This window comes from Clarias gariepinus, chromosome 14, assembly GCF_024256425.1.
Source record: "Clarias gariepinus isolate MV-2021 ecotype Netherlands chromosome 14, CGAR_prim_01v2, whole genome shotgun sequence".
Classification (NCBI taxonomy): Eukaryota; Metazoa; Chordata; class Actinopteri; order Siluriformes; family Clariidae; genus Clarias; species Clarias gariepinus.
This window is the reverse complement of record NC_071113.1, coordinates 14,554,041-14,570,334: the sequence shown is the minus strand read 5'-3', so window position 1 is coordinate 14,570,334 and position 16,294 is coordinate 14,554,041. Positions and strand designations below refer to the sequence as shown.

The 16,294-nt window shown below is 39.5% G+C and overlaps 1 protein-coding gene across 7 annotated transcripts in view; it reads right to left on the bottom strand.

Moving 5' to 3' along the window:
- ep300a (E1A binding protein p300 a) overlaps positions 1-16,076 on the bottom strand; it is a 36,712-nt gene extending 20,636 nt beyond the window's left edge. For 2 of the 7 annotated variants that reach the window (XM_053511770.1, XM_053511773.1), the window contains exons 1-15: positions 15,785-16,076; positions 12,870-13,486; positions 12,083-12,259; positions 11,496-11,793; positions 9,648-9,767; positions 8,488-8,697; positions 8,255-8,360; positions 8,005-8,136; positions 7,614-7,731; positions 7,342-7,501; positions 7,132-7,212; positions 6,950-7,026; positions 1,688-1,840; positions 347-775; positions 12-233 (exon numbers count right to left, since the gene is read on the bottom strand). In XM_053511770.1, coding sequence (XP_053367745.1) covers positions 12-233; positions 347-775; positions 1,688-1,840; positions 6,950-7,026; positions 7,132-7,212; positions 7,342-7,501; positions 7,614-7,731; positions 8,005-8,136; positions 8,255-8,360; positions 8,488-8,697; positions 9,648-9,767; positions 11,496-11,793; positions 12,083-12,259; positions 12,870-13,486; positions 15,785-15,878 — 2,994 coding nt within the window. In that variant the 5' untranslated portion in view covers positions 15,879-16,076. The remainder of the gene's footprint in view (positions 1-11; positions 234-346; positions 776-1,687; positions 1,841-6,949; positions 7,027-7,131; positions 7,213-7,341; positions 7,502-7,613; positions 7,732-8,004; positions 8,137-8,254; positions 8,361-8,487; positions 8,698-9,647; positions 9,768-11,495; positions 11,794-12,082; positions 12,260-12,869; positions 13,487-15,784) is intronic. The other 5 variants (XM_053511771.1, XM_053511774.1, XM_053511772.1 and 2 more) reach the window with 3 other exon arrangements.
- Between the last annotated feature and the right edge of the window lie 218 nt (positions 16,077-16,294).

The following is a 16,294-nucleotide window of genomic DNA, read 5'->3' as shown; positions in this document are numbered from 1 at the left end:
TTGAAATTTACCTCAGGCTTTTCCTCAGCTTTAACATCTACTTTTTTTCCAGTTCTTCCTCCAGTCATTGTCTCTTCCTCATCCACCTCTTCCTCCTCATCCTCCTGCTCCACCTTGGGCTCAAGGGTGGCAGCAATGTCTGAGGGTACCTGCTGGGAAGGTGCCTCAGCACTGCTTACAGAAGCAGGAGTAGAAGCCTGGCCATCTACTGGCAGAGGGCCCTTCTGAGACAGCTGATGAGTAAAAGAAGAAACAAGAAGATATAGTAGTCATTAGAAATGCAAAACTGACACCACCATGACAAAAAGGCAGATAATCGGTACTGTGGCAGGGTGAAAAAACTCACTGGAGTGGGTGGATGCTGAGGCACAAGGCCAGTGTTGGGTGTTGAAGGAGGCCCTCCTAATGGCTGCTGTAGTTGCATAGCTTTGTCAGCGTTAGCAGGCTGAGGTAGCTGCTGCTGACCGGCACCCAAGCTTACGTGGGGCAAACTGGGGGTGTGAGGCTGTGGAGTCTGTGAACCTGGTAAGCTTGGAGGAGGTGTGAGGTGTGGAGTGGGTGTGCGGCTGCGTGCTGGAGAGGGAGAGCTCTGTCGAACAGATGGACAGTGGGAAAGGCTTATAGACTGAGAAGGGGTGGATGATGGAGGCACTCCAACCCCATTGTTGGGGCCTAGAGAACCCAGTGATGCCCCGCTACCCATTCCCCCAACAGAGCCAGGCTGGGCTAAAGGACTACTGGCTGGCAGCAGTGGCGATGTTGAAACTGGAGCATGCTGAAAAACAAAATACACATTCATAATAATTCAGCCCTTAATGAAAGGTGAATAAAAGCAAAACAAAAAACACCCAGACAAAGAAGTCGTCCATGTGTGTGTACATTTCCGAAGCACAAATTATTATTTTTGAAGGGAAAAAAATAAGGTAGATCAAAAGAGTAAAAGCACTTTTAAAAAAAGTTACACATATACACGAAAAGCAAGAGACCCAGCATGCAGTAGAAGTTCCATCTTTATAACCTTCTTTTGGGACATGAATGGTCCTATTCTGATGTGTTTCAGGAACATGGTCAATCAGTGAACAGTAAAGGCCACTGTGCTGTGCTTAGAAACAGACTGAAACCTGCAGGTCACAGCAAAAAAAGGAGAATTCTTTATGCTCTGTGAAAATGCATGTCCCCCCAGGCAGAGCGGTGGAGGTGGAGGCAATGCAAGAACTGCAGTTTAAATCTCCCTTACAGCCCTGATTAGTGACGATGCGACAATGATGTCTTTGGCCGACTTAACGAAGCTCTATGTGGTTGCAGGTTCACCTCTGATGAGGTTAAGGAAGTTGTGTAGACCTGCATTCAGGATCATCAGCTGAAAAGCTTTTAAAGTTAAAGAAATTAAAAGAAAGATAAAGTGTATTGACCTGCAGGGAGCCTACAAGGAAAAGTGCAGCTACCAGTATTAAAGGTTAAGCTGCCTTTAAAAAAAAAAAAAAAAGTTATCCCTTGAACACCCATGATTTGAATTGATCATAAGATGCGACAAAGTCTATACTAATTACATTTCTTTTTTATTATTATAAAAAAACCTTTTAGGACCACAAAACCCTGCTGTTTAATGTTGTGGCTGGTCTATCTAAGAAATCTGCAGTGCTTGCTGGGGTTTGACAAACAGTGCTCAATGGGAATTTCCTCTTACCTGGGCCATGCCACCCTGAGAGCCAGGCTGTGCTATACCAACCGGCCCAGTACCAAGCATTGGGCTTGAACCCTGAAACTGGCTGGATGGCAGATACTGATTCTGCATTTGTGCAACACTAGGTGGTGGCATCTTTGTAGGCCCCATAGGCATCTGAAATATTAAAAAATGAACGCTAACATTATGCACAAGTCTGTCTTCATATTTTAGGATTGCAAGCAGACAGTAATTACGTAATTAAATGTTATACCTTAAAGTTCAAGAGGGGGACCATTGTAACTGTCAGGGCTGTGTTTGCAAATGATTACTAGTAGTGCTGTACAGTTAGTCACATAAAAGGGGAAAAAAATCTAAATATGGACCTGTACAATTATTTATTTGCAAAAGGTTGCAATTTATTACAGGTAATATATACACAGTCGGAAATTTATGTAGGGTTTGTCAATTTAAATACAGTGAACCTAAGCATTTTCTGTATATGAATAAACGAAATGCCAGCCAAGTTGAGTCTACGTCCAGTAGCCGGTTCAAAACTTGTTTGCGTCAGTGGAAAGCCAAGCGAAATGAATCTACAAATTATTTTTGCCAAGAGAAATCATAAATTATGGTTAAGTGAGGTTTAATGTCTATTTATTTTATATTTTACTTCATTTACACACCTTTTCTAAATGTTTTGATAGTTTTCACATGCAAAAATACAATTATAGAGTGGTAATATTGGTAATATTTTTGGGTGGCTGGAACAGATTATCTGCATTTACATTCATTGAAACCAAAACATTTATTGAAGCCAATTAATTTCTCCCGCACCTCCACACACATGCATTATGACTTTAAACATACATACACACACACATTATTTATATATTCAATTACACACTGAAAATATTGTAACTATTGATACACTGTGCACTGCAGTGTATTTTTTGTAAAATACACGTGAACTACTTCCGTGATTTGTTCGCATCTACAAATGTTTATAGAGCCGCAGTCCGTTCGTATCTGCAGAAATTCGTAACTCTAATGTTCCTATGTCGGGAACTTACTGTACATATAATAGCTACATATCACAATTTAAATTACGATCATGATGTGTCAAAATAATTGCAGTGTACTTTTTTGATCAATTTGTGCAGCCCTAATTACCAATCAAAGCCAATTTTTACAATATTCTCAAAAACTGTACACAGTTGGGTTTTTTTAAAACCCACAGTTTGAGCTCTAAACAAACCTCAAGTCATAGTATGGTTTGAAAAAAATGAGCCAAATGGTAAACGCTGCTTATTTAGAGGCCACAGGATATGTGAGATCTGGGGATGAGGGTTAAGTCACAAGCTGAGAACTTTATCCAAATCTGGTTAATGTCAGATCCAAAAACCCGGGTGGCTCCCAAAAGACCTGACCAATCTTCTCCATTTCAAGTTCATACAAAGCATGAGAGTCAGCTATCCATTTTGATATAGATTTTGTGATCATGTGTCTAAAATAGTATATATACAGTGGTGTAAAAAACTATTTGCCCCCTTCCTGATTTCTTATTCTTTTGCATGTTTGTCACACTTAAATGTTTCTGATCATCAAACACATTTAACTATTAGTCAAAGATAACACAAGTAAACACAAAATGCAGTTTTTAAATGATGGTTTTTATTATTTAGGGAGAAAGAAAAATCCAAACCTACATGGCCCTGTGTGAAAAAGTAATTGCCCCCTGAACCTAATAACTTGTTGGGCCACCCTTAGTAGCAATAACTGCCATCAAGCGTTTGCGATAACTTGCAACGAGTCTTTTACAGCGCTCTGGAGGAATTTTGGCTCACTCATCTTTGCAGAATTGTTGTAATTCAGCTTTATTTGAGGGTTTTCTATCATGAACCGCCTTTTTAAGGTCATGCCACACCATCTCAATAGGATTCAGGTCAGGACTTTGACTAGGCCCTAGGCCAAAGTCTTCATTTTGTTTTTCTTCAGCCATTCAGAGGTGGATTTGCTGGTGTGTTTTGGGTCATTGTCCTGCTGCAGCACCCAAGATCGCTTCAGCTTGAGTTGACGAACAGATGGCCGGACATTCTCCTTCAGGATTTTTTGGTAAACAGTAGAATTCATGGTTCCATCTATCACAGCAAGCCTTCCAGGTCCTGAAGCAGCAAAACAACCCCAGACCATCACACTACCACCACCATATTTTACTGTTGGTATGATGTTCTTTTTCTGAAATGCTGTGTTACTTTTACGCCAGATGTAACGGGACACGCACCTTCCAAAAAGTTCAACTTTTGTCTCGTCGGTCCACAAGGTATTTTCCCAAAAGTCTTGGCAATCATTGAGATGTTTTTTAGCAAAATTGAGACGAGCCCTAATGTTCTTTTTGCTTAAAAGTGGTTTGCGCCCTGGAAATCTGCCATGCAGGCCGTTTTTGCCCAGTCTCTTTCTTATGGTGGAGTAGTGAACACTGACCTTAATTGAGGCAAGTGAGGCCTGCAGTTCTTTAGATGTTGTCCTGGGGTCTTTTGTGGCTCTCGGATGAGTTGTCTCTGCGCTCTTGGGGTAAATTTGGTCGGCCGGCCACTCCTGGGAAGGTTCACCACTGTTCCATGTTTTTGCCATTTGTGAATAATGGCTCTCACTGTGGTTCGCTGAAGTCCCAAAGCTTTAGAAATGGCTATATAACCTTTACCAGACTGATAGATCTCAATTACTTTTGTTCTCATTTGTTCCTGAATTTCTTTGGATCTTGGCATGATGTCTAGCTTTTGAGGTGCTTTTGGTCTACTTCTCTGTGTCAGGTAGCTCCTACTTAAGTGATTTCTTGATTGAAACAGGTGTGGCAGTAATTAGGCCTGGGGGTGACTACAGAAATCGAACTCAGGTGTGAAACCACAGTTATTTTTTTAACAAGGAGGGGCAATCACTTTCACACAGGGCCATGAAGATTTGGAGGTTTTTTTCTCCCTTAATAAAGTAAACCTTCATTTAAAAACTGCATTTTGTGTTCAATTATGTTATCTTTGACTAATAGTTAACGGTTTTTGATGAGCAGAAACATTTTAGTGTGACAAACATGCAAAAAAATAAGAAATCAGGAAAGGGGCAAATAGTTTTTCACACCACTGTATATATATATATATTTTTTTTTTTTTTCTGAATCAGCATGTGAAACCCATTATAGTCTATGGAATGATTTTTTTGGGGGCATGATTTTTACTAACATAGAATAGTTTTTCTTTTGAGCTATTTAACGTGGCATGTTTAAGTTTCTAATGGGACCAAAACCAGCCATACCGTTCTTAACCCAGTCACTCCGCCAGAACGACTGGCATTAAATGCAAAAGTTTTTCCGCGTTCAAAAATACAATTATAGTAGGGGAAGGCACCCTTGATGGCATATGGCTGCTACAAAAACACTCCCCGTATTTCTTATTTTAATATTGTGATTAGCCTAAACCCCTAAAAAAAATAATAAACCGCACACTGATGGCAGGGTCAGAATAAGGTCCCAATAGCTTGAATCCATGAGCCTAACCAGTCCAGACTGGTAGAGGTGGTGTAATGTTGTGTTGAAGGTTTCCTTGGCACTTTTTGGGCACGTTAATATCAATCACTTGAATGACATGGCTTATTTAAGTACTTTTACTGACAATGTGCATGACCCTGGGCTACAATTTACCCCTTCTACTAATAGCTCGACATGCCTCCAGTTTGCCACTAGCTAACTTGTTTGCTGATCGTTTTGGTCTGTGATGTAATTGGTCAACCCTGAATATAATATTAACCGGACATACTTCAGTCAACAAATCAATTCTTCTTCCGTGATTGTATAATAGGACGAGGACAGTAGTCCTATTAAATGGTTTACTTAAGAGATAACCATAGCTTAATCTGTTCATGTAAACGTACTGGGTGATTCCCCTATAATAGTACAGGCATGGTGGGATATTCAACATTACTTGCCTTAGTATAAAGCAATCAAATAAAAAAAAAAAATTACCTGACCTAAAACACATTTAATATATCTACTGTAAAAACTAAAGACGCACCAATACCGGCCTCAATAACACATTTTCTAAAGTACTCATACTGGTTAAAATTCCCCCGATACCAGGGACCGATACCACGGTTTGAGAAATGTTTATGTTTGAGCAGCGTGTAAGGGGTTAATCACAGGCGCCGAGTGCCCACCCCGGCTGCAGCTCAGAGCGGGGAGAAGGCGAGACATGTCAGCCATGTCGTCTTCATTCACTTCAAAGACGACAAAACAAATAGTTAAATTATATGACTAAAGCTGTTACCTGTAAATTTAAATCATGTTTTTATTAAGTGCTCGGTATTGGTGAGTACTGAAATGCAAGTACTCGTAATCCAAAAAAGTGGTATCGGTGCATCCCTAGTGAAAACATATGTATGACCATAAGGTAAACAACAGAAATTTTTGTTTTATTAGAATACATGCAGTCAGATACAGAACAAGTGTAGCGATGTGCAATGTAAAAATAACAGCCAGATGAGCGTCTTGAAATTAATTATAAGCAAAGACTTATATATTTAAGGTTACTTTCCTTGTTTTATATAATATAAAAATTATTCAAAACTGTTATTTTATTCGTTGCAGGTTTTTAGAACACAATAATTGTTTCTGAATGTCAAAGTGCTGCTGAAAATACAATTACTGAATAAAGGGCTTGGCCCCATCAAATCTCAGCACTAATCAGTAGTACACACAGAGCAATACATATTGACCCTTAATACAGTTGTGGAAAATTAATAGAATGTACAAATGGACATTACCAAGCAAAAGTCATCGCATCAAAGAAATAGACTATTCAATTGAACGCAGCCCTGCCATATTATCACACATGCTTTTGTACTGCATCAATTAAACGGTCTGAAAAATGCAGCCCTGCTGTATTATCACGCATGTACTAACCACGCATTCGTTCAAATAAAGAGTGGGATACACAAATTTACCTGGTTATGGTATGAAAAGCCTTAGTTAGCAGTCAGGCAAAAGGGAAGAAATAGCTATTGGGTCATTATTCACCATGACTATAACTGAGTGAAAAAACTGAGTAAAGTGCATGTGTAAAAGAGTAAGCATGCTTTCAGAACTACATTTAGTTTGTGGACATACAAGATGAAATGCAATCTTTCATTGGGAATTTCTAATGTTAAGTGCATTAAGCAGAGTTCTGAAACAGGGCAGATCTAATTATTTAAACTAGTTTTAGGTTGGCTAGTCAAAATATGTACCATCAGTTTACTCACCTGGTTGAGGGGGCTACCAAGTGGAAGAGGAGGAGTGGATCTCGGACCCATGGGCATTTGATTAAATGTACTCATTCCTATCCCAGAGAGAAACATTTAAATGAGTGCATATAATTTACCATATGTATATTTCACCATTTACCACTAAAATTGTTGTAACACTTAGTATCTAATGAACAGACCAGCAGGGTTCTGCATCCTGTTACCCATCGGGCTTGGTCCTGTGGGCCGCACCATTAATGGATCAGATAGAGGACCATCTGCTGAGAGAACAAAGAATTGTTTACTTCTCATTATGACTATAAAAAAGTACCATCTACTCAGATCTCATCATAGGAAAGATTGTTCTCAAGATAGCACTTTGCATTGAGGACAAGCACTAGTCTACTGACTTGGGGGTAGTCCTGTAGGTGGTCCCTGCGGCATCCCAGTAGGTGGCATTCCAGGCTGAGTGGGCACCATACCCTGTTTCTGCAACCTCATTCGCCTTTTCTCCTCCAGTTCCTTCTGTATCTTGTAGATCTTCTCTGCTAGCAAGTGGTAGTACTCTGCCTACATGACATATTAAAGAAAAAAATAAACAGTCTTAAGTGAAGACCAAGACTTAATAAGTAAAAGAAAAACAACATACAACAGTCAACACAGCCTATGAAAGAATCGTTACCCTGCTGTTTGCAGATTCATACATGTCACCCTCCACTTTACGAGCATAAGCCACTAGATTCTCCATACGCCGGTCCTTTAGTGCAGCTGGATCTGGAGTAGGGAAGATGGCCTGGACACTGTTTTAAAACAAGCAGACACAACTTACTGACAAGAGCACAAACACAACGTTATATTGTATATCAAAAACTGTTAAAACAAGTTAACAGGAATTTGTATACCCGTTATTTTTCCTTTAGTCTGGATTACTGCGCTCATCTATCAAAGCATCTCACCATACATTATTACATTATGTAACTACTGTCACTTTCATTCACCTGGTGGGAAAGCTAATTAATTTGTGATTTGTTCACCTCAGCATCTAACTTGAATAATTATGAAAAAGTGCATACAGTTTGTGGACAAGATGGTTGCGCAGATCCTGGGTGATGTCCTCATGCCAGTTCTTTCTCATGCCAGCACCAGCAGAGGGAGAGGCGACAGGCAATGAGCTCATATTGCCCACACCACTATCATTCAACATACTAAAAAAAAGAGCAATGGAACGATGTCTTTAAACATGCATGTGAAAATATTAAGAGGGATGTAATAGAATGTCAAGTCACAGGTTTCCAGAATTGAGAACCTGATTGCTTTGCTTACTTTTGAGCATTCATGTGAGCATGCAGCATAGGATCTTGAAGAAGGTTAGACGACTGACTCTGCGGTTGGACACCAACAGGCCCATTTACTCCCATTGGGTTCCCACCTGGTAAAGCATGTGCAGTATACGAGTCACATCAAACACAATTAATTTAGCCATTAATAAGCCAAACATTTTAGTAACTTAGTAGAAAGTTTTAAATCAATCAACGTGCAGTCTTTGTTAAACTTACCCACTGATGCGTTGAGTGGCCTAGGTGTTTGCTGGGTGGGTTGAGTTGGTGTTGGGTTGGTCTGGTAGGTGAGTCCCAGAGCTGCATAAGCTCGCTCAATGGAGCTAGGGTCTATCGAACCTGGAGTGTTGAGACTGGGGGCATTGTGTGTGCCACCTGGTGCAGTACTCAAAGCAGTACCTAAGCCCACACTAGCATTGCTTAGTAGGGCTGTGGTTGGGGAAGATGTAGGGTAGAAGTTTGATTAAACTACGCAGCGGAAATTGTAGAAAAAAATATTTAAGCAGTCACTTTTTAAGTAAACTCTAAATCGAGTACTGATGTCTAGGGCTAAATTTTAAAACATTGCACGAGAGCTATACAGAAAATAATGAAAATATAAGGATAAATTATTAGACAGCAGTTAGTTCTGACCAAGCAATCAGATTGGATGAGATGCTTTCCACGGGTGATAATGCACAGTAACACTATTGAGACATTTAACTACATGCAGCCTGACTGAAAGTAGGTCTGCATTATCCACCATTCTGGGGAGAGAGCAGCCGCATGCCAAAGAACGCATTCAAAACCAGTCAGAACAGAACTATCTGTTGCCAGCTCTGCCAGTCGTGGTTATTTAATTCTACCGTTTGAGGAATGATGCGAGTGCCTGTGATGCCTATGACTACATTACAACGTCCTATATCCAGCAGTACAGTACTACCTCACGTGTGGTATTGCTTAATTATCAACCAAATCAATCTTTCAAACTGCACATGTTGGTAAAGTAACTCTTTCCCTATAATAACTCTTTCCGTCTTAGAGTTCTTTACAAAGGAGAGGTGCATGCCTTCCCGGGGATGGGGGGGGGACACAGTGGAAGACGACTCACACGAAAGTGGATAGAACAGTGCATTCGAAAGATGGGTTCAAAAATGGTGCAAATGCATTGCTTGTGATGGAGACCATGTTGAGAAGTACCTTAGTTTAGAGGAAGATTTACTCTGCCAACAATTTAAGCTTTATATTATATATATATATATATATAAAAATAAAAAATAAATAAATGATAAAAAATAAAGTTATGCCCACTTTTGCATTACTTTTAGTCTGACCCTATACATCATACAAGTCATGTAGCACACACAAAGACAAACAGAAACTGGTGAAATGATACACACACTCACACTGTTGATTCCTCTTATCTCCTGCATGCTTCAGTGGCAAACACACAGGGCAGTCATGTCGCGTACAATTCTTCCAGTGAGAGATGATCTGTCGTGATGATGCACAATGTGCCACTGGAAATTAAAGTGAAAATGATTAGTTTTTATTATTTATTAAAGGGGAGAAACTATCGGATCACTTGTTCTCCACATATGCAACTACCACAAGAATTTAATATTATTTAATGAATATAATCAACAGTGAACACAACATACCATACCTAAGCTTTACATGCATCCCAACGATCGGATTACCACTGAATGCTGGCAAATTACCTGACTATTCAACTGAACACTAAACATTTGCCTAAAATCAGATTAAAGCAATTAACGGATTCTGAAATTTAGAAAATGATCATTATTGGGCCCAAATCCAGCTATGTAAACATAACGAAAGATTATATGTATTGATTTTTAATATATAATATTTCTTAGCTTTGTATGTGTACATGGAGATGAAAAAGTTGTTCACCATGAAGTTACATGCCAAAAAGAAATTTAAGGTGAGGGGAAAAAAATATATATATATATATATATATATATATATATTTTTTTTTTTTTTTTTTTTTTTTTTGGAAATTTTCTTCAGGATCAATAAAGTATCTGTCTATCTGCATAACACACACTATACATGTATACATCACTCACACACACACACACACACACAGCCTGGAAAAAGAATTCATACCTTTCATACATTTTGTCACATTACAACCACAAACGTAAATAAATATTATGTGATAGACCAACACAAAGTGGCACATAAACAAAGTGGATGATGAACAGATTTAAAAAAACTAATAAAAATCTGAAAAGTGCAGCATGAATTTGTAAAATCTAACAACTATTTTACTTATAGTACTGTGCAAAAGTCTTGGGCAAATAAAATATGGCATTAGTAAAAGATAATTTTGAAAACATTTCTGCATAAAAATTTTAAAATTATAAAATTTTTTATAAAGAGTAATAGAAAAACAAACATTTGGACTGAAAACTCATTGCTTAAAATCAGGAGTTTTAGACACAGATTTGTGCAGTTTTATAAGAAAACAGCTGTAGGTTTTACTCGCTCCTTTCTATTTTTATGCAAATCCAGCATAACGTCTACCGTGAAAACAGGTAGGTCAGGCCGAGTTCATAGCTACTGAGAAACCCTAGCTCAGACTGCAGAGAGTCTGTAGCAATATATCAATAGGCAGACATAGGGACTCAGGGCCAGCGTGAGGAGTGGCAGCAAGTTGACTGCACACTTCTTTTGCAGGTAATGGTAGCCAGGATTTTCAGGTAAATATAAAAGGGTAGGGTACAAAATGCCTTTGAATACTGTTACGTTGTAAACGGGGAAGCAGTATTCAAAAGCATTTTATCATCACCAACTGTAGAAAATTTACACTGGACTTCAAGCAACTTGCAAAACAGACTTTATGTAGAGGGGATAAAAACAACAACAAAAAACTAGTCTTGGACCTCTGAGCAACAGTTCAGTTCTATTTCTCATCAGCCCAGGTAAAACACTTTCGATCACTCTTTTCGATATTCCATGAATATGAATGTTATTGGTGATGGTTAATGGCTAACTAGAAAGAATTATAATTAAAATTATTTTCTCACTACGACCGCCTGCAAACGGTTCTGCCTACTGGTAATTTTTTATACTCCCTCCCCTATTTTTGTTAAACCAGAAACTGTGAAGTTGGAAATGCTTGCTGTTCTGTCTTTAAACCATTTTCTTCTAGGCAATTTAATTGTTTAGGTTTTAAAGAGGAAAAAAAAAAAAATCTGTGTAGCCCTTGCTCAACCTACCCTGGCAGGATTTGCCAGCCTGGCAGTGCGTCATGTGGTTGAGGACATTCTTCATAGTGCGGCAGTGGGGCAAGTTGCACTGGCGTATTTCCCCATTAGCTTGCTCCCGTCGCTGGCATTTGTGGGCATGGAGCAGGAGAACCAGCTGCTGTTGTATTAGTTTGCGCTTTTCTGGGTCAGCCGTTGGAGGAACTCCTGCTCCCGCTGATGCAGCTGATGATGGACCAAGCCCGCCCTGGGAATTAGGTACCATGCCTGCTGCACTTCCAGCAGTACCAGCTGCTGACTGCTGGGAAGCCTAAGCGAGAGAAGAAGGAATGAGCTTGGAAAAGAGTTTATGCCCCTATTAAAGTTTTAGACACACTGCCAGTTATAGCCTAATGTATTGATGTTCAAATACAATTTTAATTATGACCGAAAGAACAAGGCTATTCCAAGTAATCATTGCAGGGCAAGCGGGATACAGGAAAAAACTAAACTTCTACTTTTTCATGCAAGATTTTTATGAAAGGTGACATCTTTAAAATAAAACAGCTTTAATTTAAAAGAAAGGCAGAATTCAAGATAAAAAACATCTATATACTCACCATGGACTGCATGCCTGACATAGGCTGAGTTTTTTTGTCCATGCTGAATTGAGCCAAGCTGTTAGGTAAACCTGGTTTGTTCACGAGCTGTGGGGCAAGCCCTCCGCCACCAAGACTCTGACCTACATTTGGATTATAGGGGCCTCCATAGGTGCCTGCACCTACCATCATCCCCATCTGGAAGTATGAAAACATAAGAACATAAAAGAAAGCAGTAAGAATAAAATAAAATAAAAACTCAAACTGTGTTTATGAGAAATGCGACACGACAATAGCTTAAAGGTTTAATATTAAATATATTCAATATTACTCAATAGCTAAAGCACCAGGCTTATATTTAGAAGGTGGCAATTTCCCAGATGTGACTCATTCCGTTTTAATAAACTTCTCATTTAACACATTTAACAAATGTTGCTTACGCTTAGATAAACTTTATGTATTTATTTTTTTATACAATTGATATAACAGATCTGTCAAGAATTTGGGTTCAGGAAAGTAAGGACCAAACAGGTCCATGATCTAATATGCATCTCTTATACTGTAAGCAACCTACTACAGCATATAATTAATTATTCAACACATTATACATACAAATACATATAATAAAATATAATTATTGTGCACAAGGGTACACAAACTGGTTGCTTTGCTTTACTGCTGTGTGTTGCATACATACTATGACAGTAGTCAAGAAACCTGTGTGGAAAAAAAAGCACCAAAAAAACCTATGTAATATGCAGTAAAAAAAAAAAAAAAAAGGGGGGGGGGGGCAAAAACTTTTTCCTACCTTGTTTAATGCCCCAGGCTGCTGTGCTCTCAGTCCACCTTGGCTTCCTGCTGCCTGCTGCTGCATGGTGTCAGGATGCAGGTTACTGTTACTGCCCATGCCTGAATTAGAGTACACCATTCTGGGTGTGCCATTCAACATCTGTCCCCCCATCATGCCTTGCTGCTGAGGTGTAGGGGCCCCTTGTTGCTGTTGACCATTACCTTTCTGCATAGTTCTGTTCATGCCACCCACCATACTTCCCATCTGTTGCTGCTGAATCAGATTGGCCTGCTGAGGGGAGAGGTGCTGCTGCCCCTGAGGCACCATGTTCTGAGGTCCTAGAGATGCCTTCATGTTCCCCATGAGCCCCATCCCAGTTGGACTGCCTCCTTGCTGCTGTTGCACTGTTACAGGTGGAACTCCCGATCGAAGAAGCTCAGAAAGTTGCTTGTGTCTAGCAGCAGCATCTTGGCCAGAAATGCCAACCCCTCCGAGCCCACCGACTGCTGTTCCACCTCCACCCAGGCTGGTGTGGAGCTGCCCAAGGTCCCCTCCATTCGCCATGGCTAGCTCAGAGGAGGAGCTAATAAGCTCGTCCGGCAGGTCATGCTCCAGATCAAAGAGTGATCCGAAGTCTTATAATTAATAAAAAATAAGTAAATAAAAAAAAAAAGAGATTAATTTAATTGTTATGTAGAGATGTACATAGTGATGCCTATAATCAATGTGTGAGTTTACTCTGCAGTATTACCACACAAGTTTAATAGAATTCTCCCAATCCATCCATCCCAGTTATTTTTAAGCAATTAGTATTAGTACATTAGTAGCCACAAACAGGCAAGGTCAATCAGATTTCGCTGTTCAGTGCTAGCTGTAGTCTGACCAAGATACAAGTTCAAACCAAGGATTTTTTTTTTTGTTACAGACTACTCATCATCCAACTTTAAGAATTGACCAAAGTCCTATTTAACCAGCAAGTCATAACCTTTGACTTACTGGTTTGAAGTCATTCAAAAGTATGAGTCACAATATTTTGGTCAGTTTTGTATTTTATCATGAGAGGTCCTTCCAAATCTTTTTCTTTCTTTCTACTACACTAAGGAATTTGTTAATGAAAATGAAACCACACTGACTGTATATTAAAAAAAGAAGGGAAAAAAACAGTCATGTGTTTAGAGGGAGTGAACAAGAATAAATTTATTTTACTTGTCCTACTGGTTTTAGCATCTTCTGCACATTAACAAGAAGCAATGTCATTTTATAAACATGTACAAGATCGCATTAGAGGCTTTTGAAAGCGACAGACAATTCATAAAGTACATGCTCTGTGTGTTCGCACACTGACAGCGTCCTTGAAATGTTTTAATTAATCAATGCACAATGATATCCTACAAAACATAGTAAATGAGATGCAGACTGGTGGGAAATCAACATTTAATAGAGGTAACCTAAAAATTAATAAATAAAATAAATCGGGGGGGGGGGGGCAGAAAATAATAAAAACCCATCTCAACAGGTTCAGAACTTCCACACTGGGATGAACCGCTGGTGAGCGAGATCTAAACTTAACTTCCAGCGAGCATTTGTTTAGGTCCCCCCCCCAAAAAAAACGGAACAGTATATATTATATGTGCACTAATAACTTTTTTGTTCCCCTTCAAAACATAGTAAATTAGTAGCTTTAGGGTTGAATAGAACAACTGCTGATGGAAACACACAAAAAATTACAATTGACATATTTACAAAAACTAGCTAGCTGGTCAGTCAAGCTGGGCTGCGACTGACATCTGTTATGTCAAACATTATGAATAGTGGCAAAGTGTGATTATTTCCTACAAAAACAAACAACAACGCCGCCGCCGCCAAAGCCAGTTAGCCAACTAGCTAACAATGCCAAAGAGAGTCGGAGTTGCAACAACTGGGCCTGAAGCTGCGGCATTTACAGCTACACAGTGTGTTCACAACAGCTAGCTGACCAGCTAACAACATTAGCCACATCTTTAGTAGTCCACATCTCTGTATCACAAAACGAACGAAATAGTAAAGACAACCCCGGTATTTGATTAACAGAAAATACTGAAACCATAAACGAAGTTTGGTGTCTTCAAACAGACATTGGTTTTACACCAGAGCTAGAAGTTTTGCCATTGTTTGGAAAACAAACTGGCGTTAGCCAACTAGGCTAATGAGGGTTTGATCTTTGTCGATTGTTAGCCAGGAATAGATGAGCTTTGATGTAGCAAGTTAGCAACGATCTAATATGAAACTACAAGACAAATTTAATATTTTTTAAAGAATAAATCTTTGGTCGACCAATTACATTTAATGAGGAATGAAATTTTCGTGAATATCACTTGCAGTTAATCATTTCTATAATTTAACACCTTTCAGTCGAACAGAATATTCTCTCTGTCAAACTAACAGATTGTAAAGTGACGGATAAGCATGTTTGGCTCTAGCTGGTGTTGTATCCTCTCTAAATTACACCATTACGCATCATGTGTGCTGTTTGTTTTGAAACCAAACAAAAAAGAGCCATTTATTAGCCACCAAGTTACATCTTTGGCATCTGGTTACAATGTTGTGATCTGTTCGTGCAAAATCTGTGAAACAGCACTTCCTAACTTAGCCACAAGCCAAGCTGAAAGCTAGTGTTGTCACTAACTAGCGAAGCTAGCTGTCTTAGCACTCAATGGCAAACTGGCGCCGTTCACGCAAAGCTGGAATGCTAAGCTAGTCCCGTACGGTTATACGTCGCTAGCCTACAAGATAGCTGCGTTTGCTAGCTACGGCAAAAAACGAAAACTGAAACTCATCACACGCTTCTTCCCAACATGACAATCCATGCACGGTAATAAATAGGTGATAGACGGGTTAAACATCCAAAATAAATCTGTCTTGATTTATTTGCAAGATAAAATAAAAATAGTTACCGTTTCCATCGCTGGCGGAGGCAGAAAGTGCCGGAGAGGATAGTTTAGGCCTCTTGGCTGAAGGCGGGCCAGACTCCAGAACGTTGTCAGCCATATTTTTACGAATTAAAAAAAAAATATTTCCACAAAGATAGGCGTCGTCGCCTATTAGGAAGCCTCGACTTTTTAATCGCCTTCAAAATTCGACTTTTCCCCCTCCTTTTAGGGACGAAGGAGGGGAAAGTCCCGTGTACAAAATACTCCTCTTTCCTGGGTTCGCCTCTCGATTTCAGCTTCAGCGTATCAACCCCCTCCCCAGCGCGATTTTTGTTCTTTATAAATTTGTGCGAGAGGAGGAGGAGGAAGAGGAGGGGGAGTCGGCATCAGACCATCAAAAGACACACGTACTAACCCCTGACCCGCTCATAAACATAAAACAAACCCATTTCCCCATTTTGCTCATATTCCTTGTTAGAGGGCAATTTTAAAACAAATCTGGCAGCGCGCGAGGCTAATGTGACCAGCACTCCT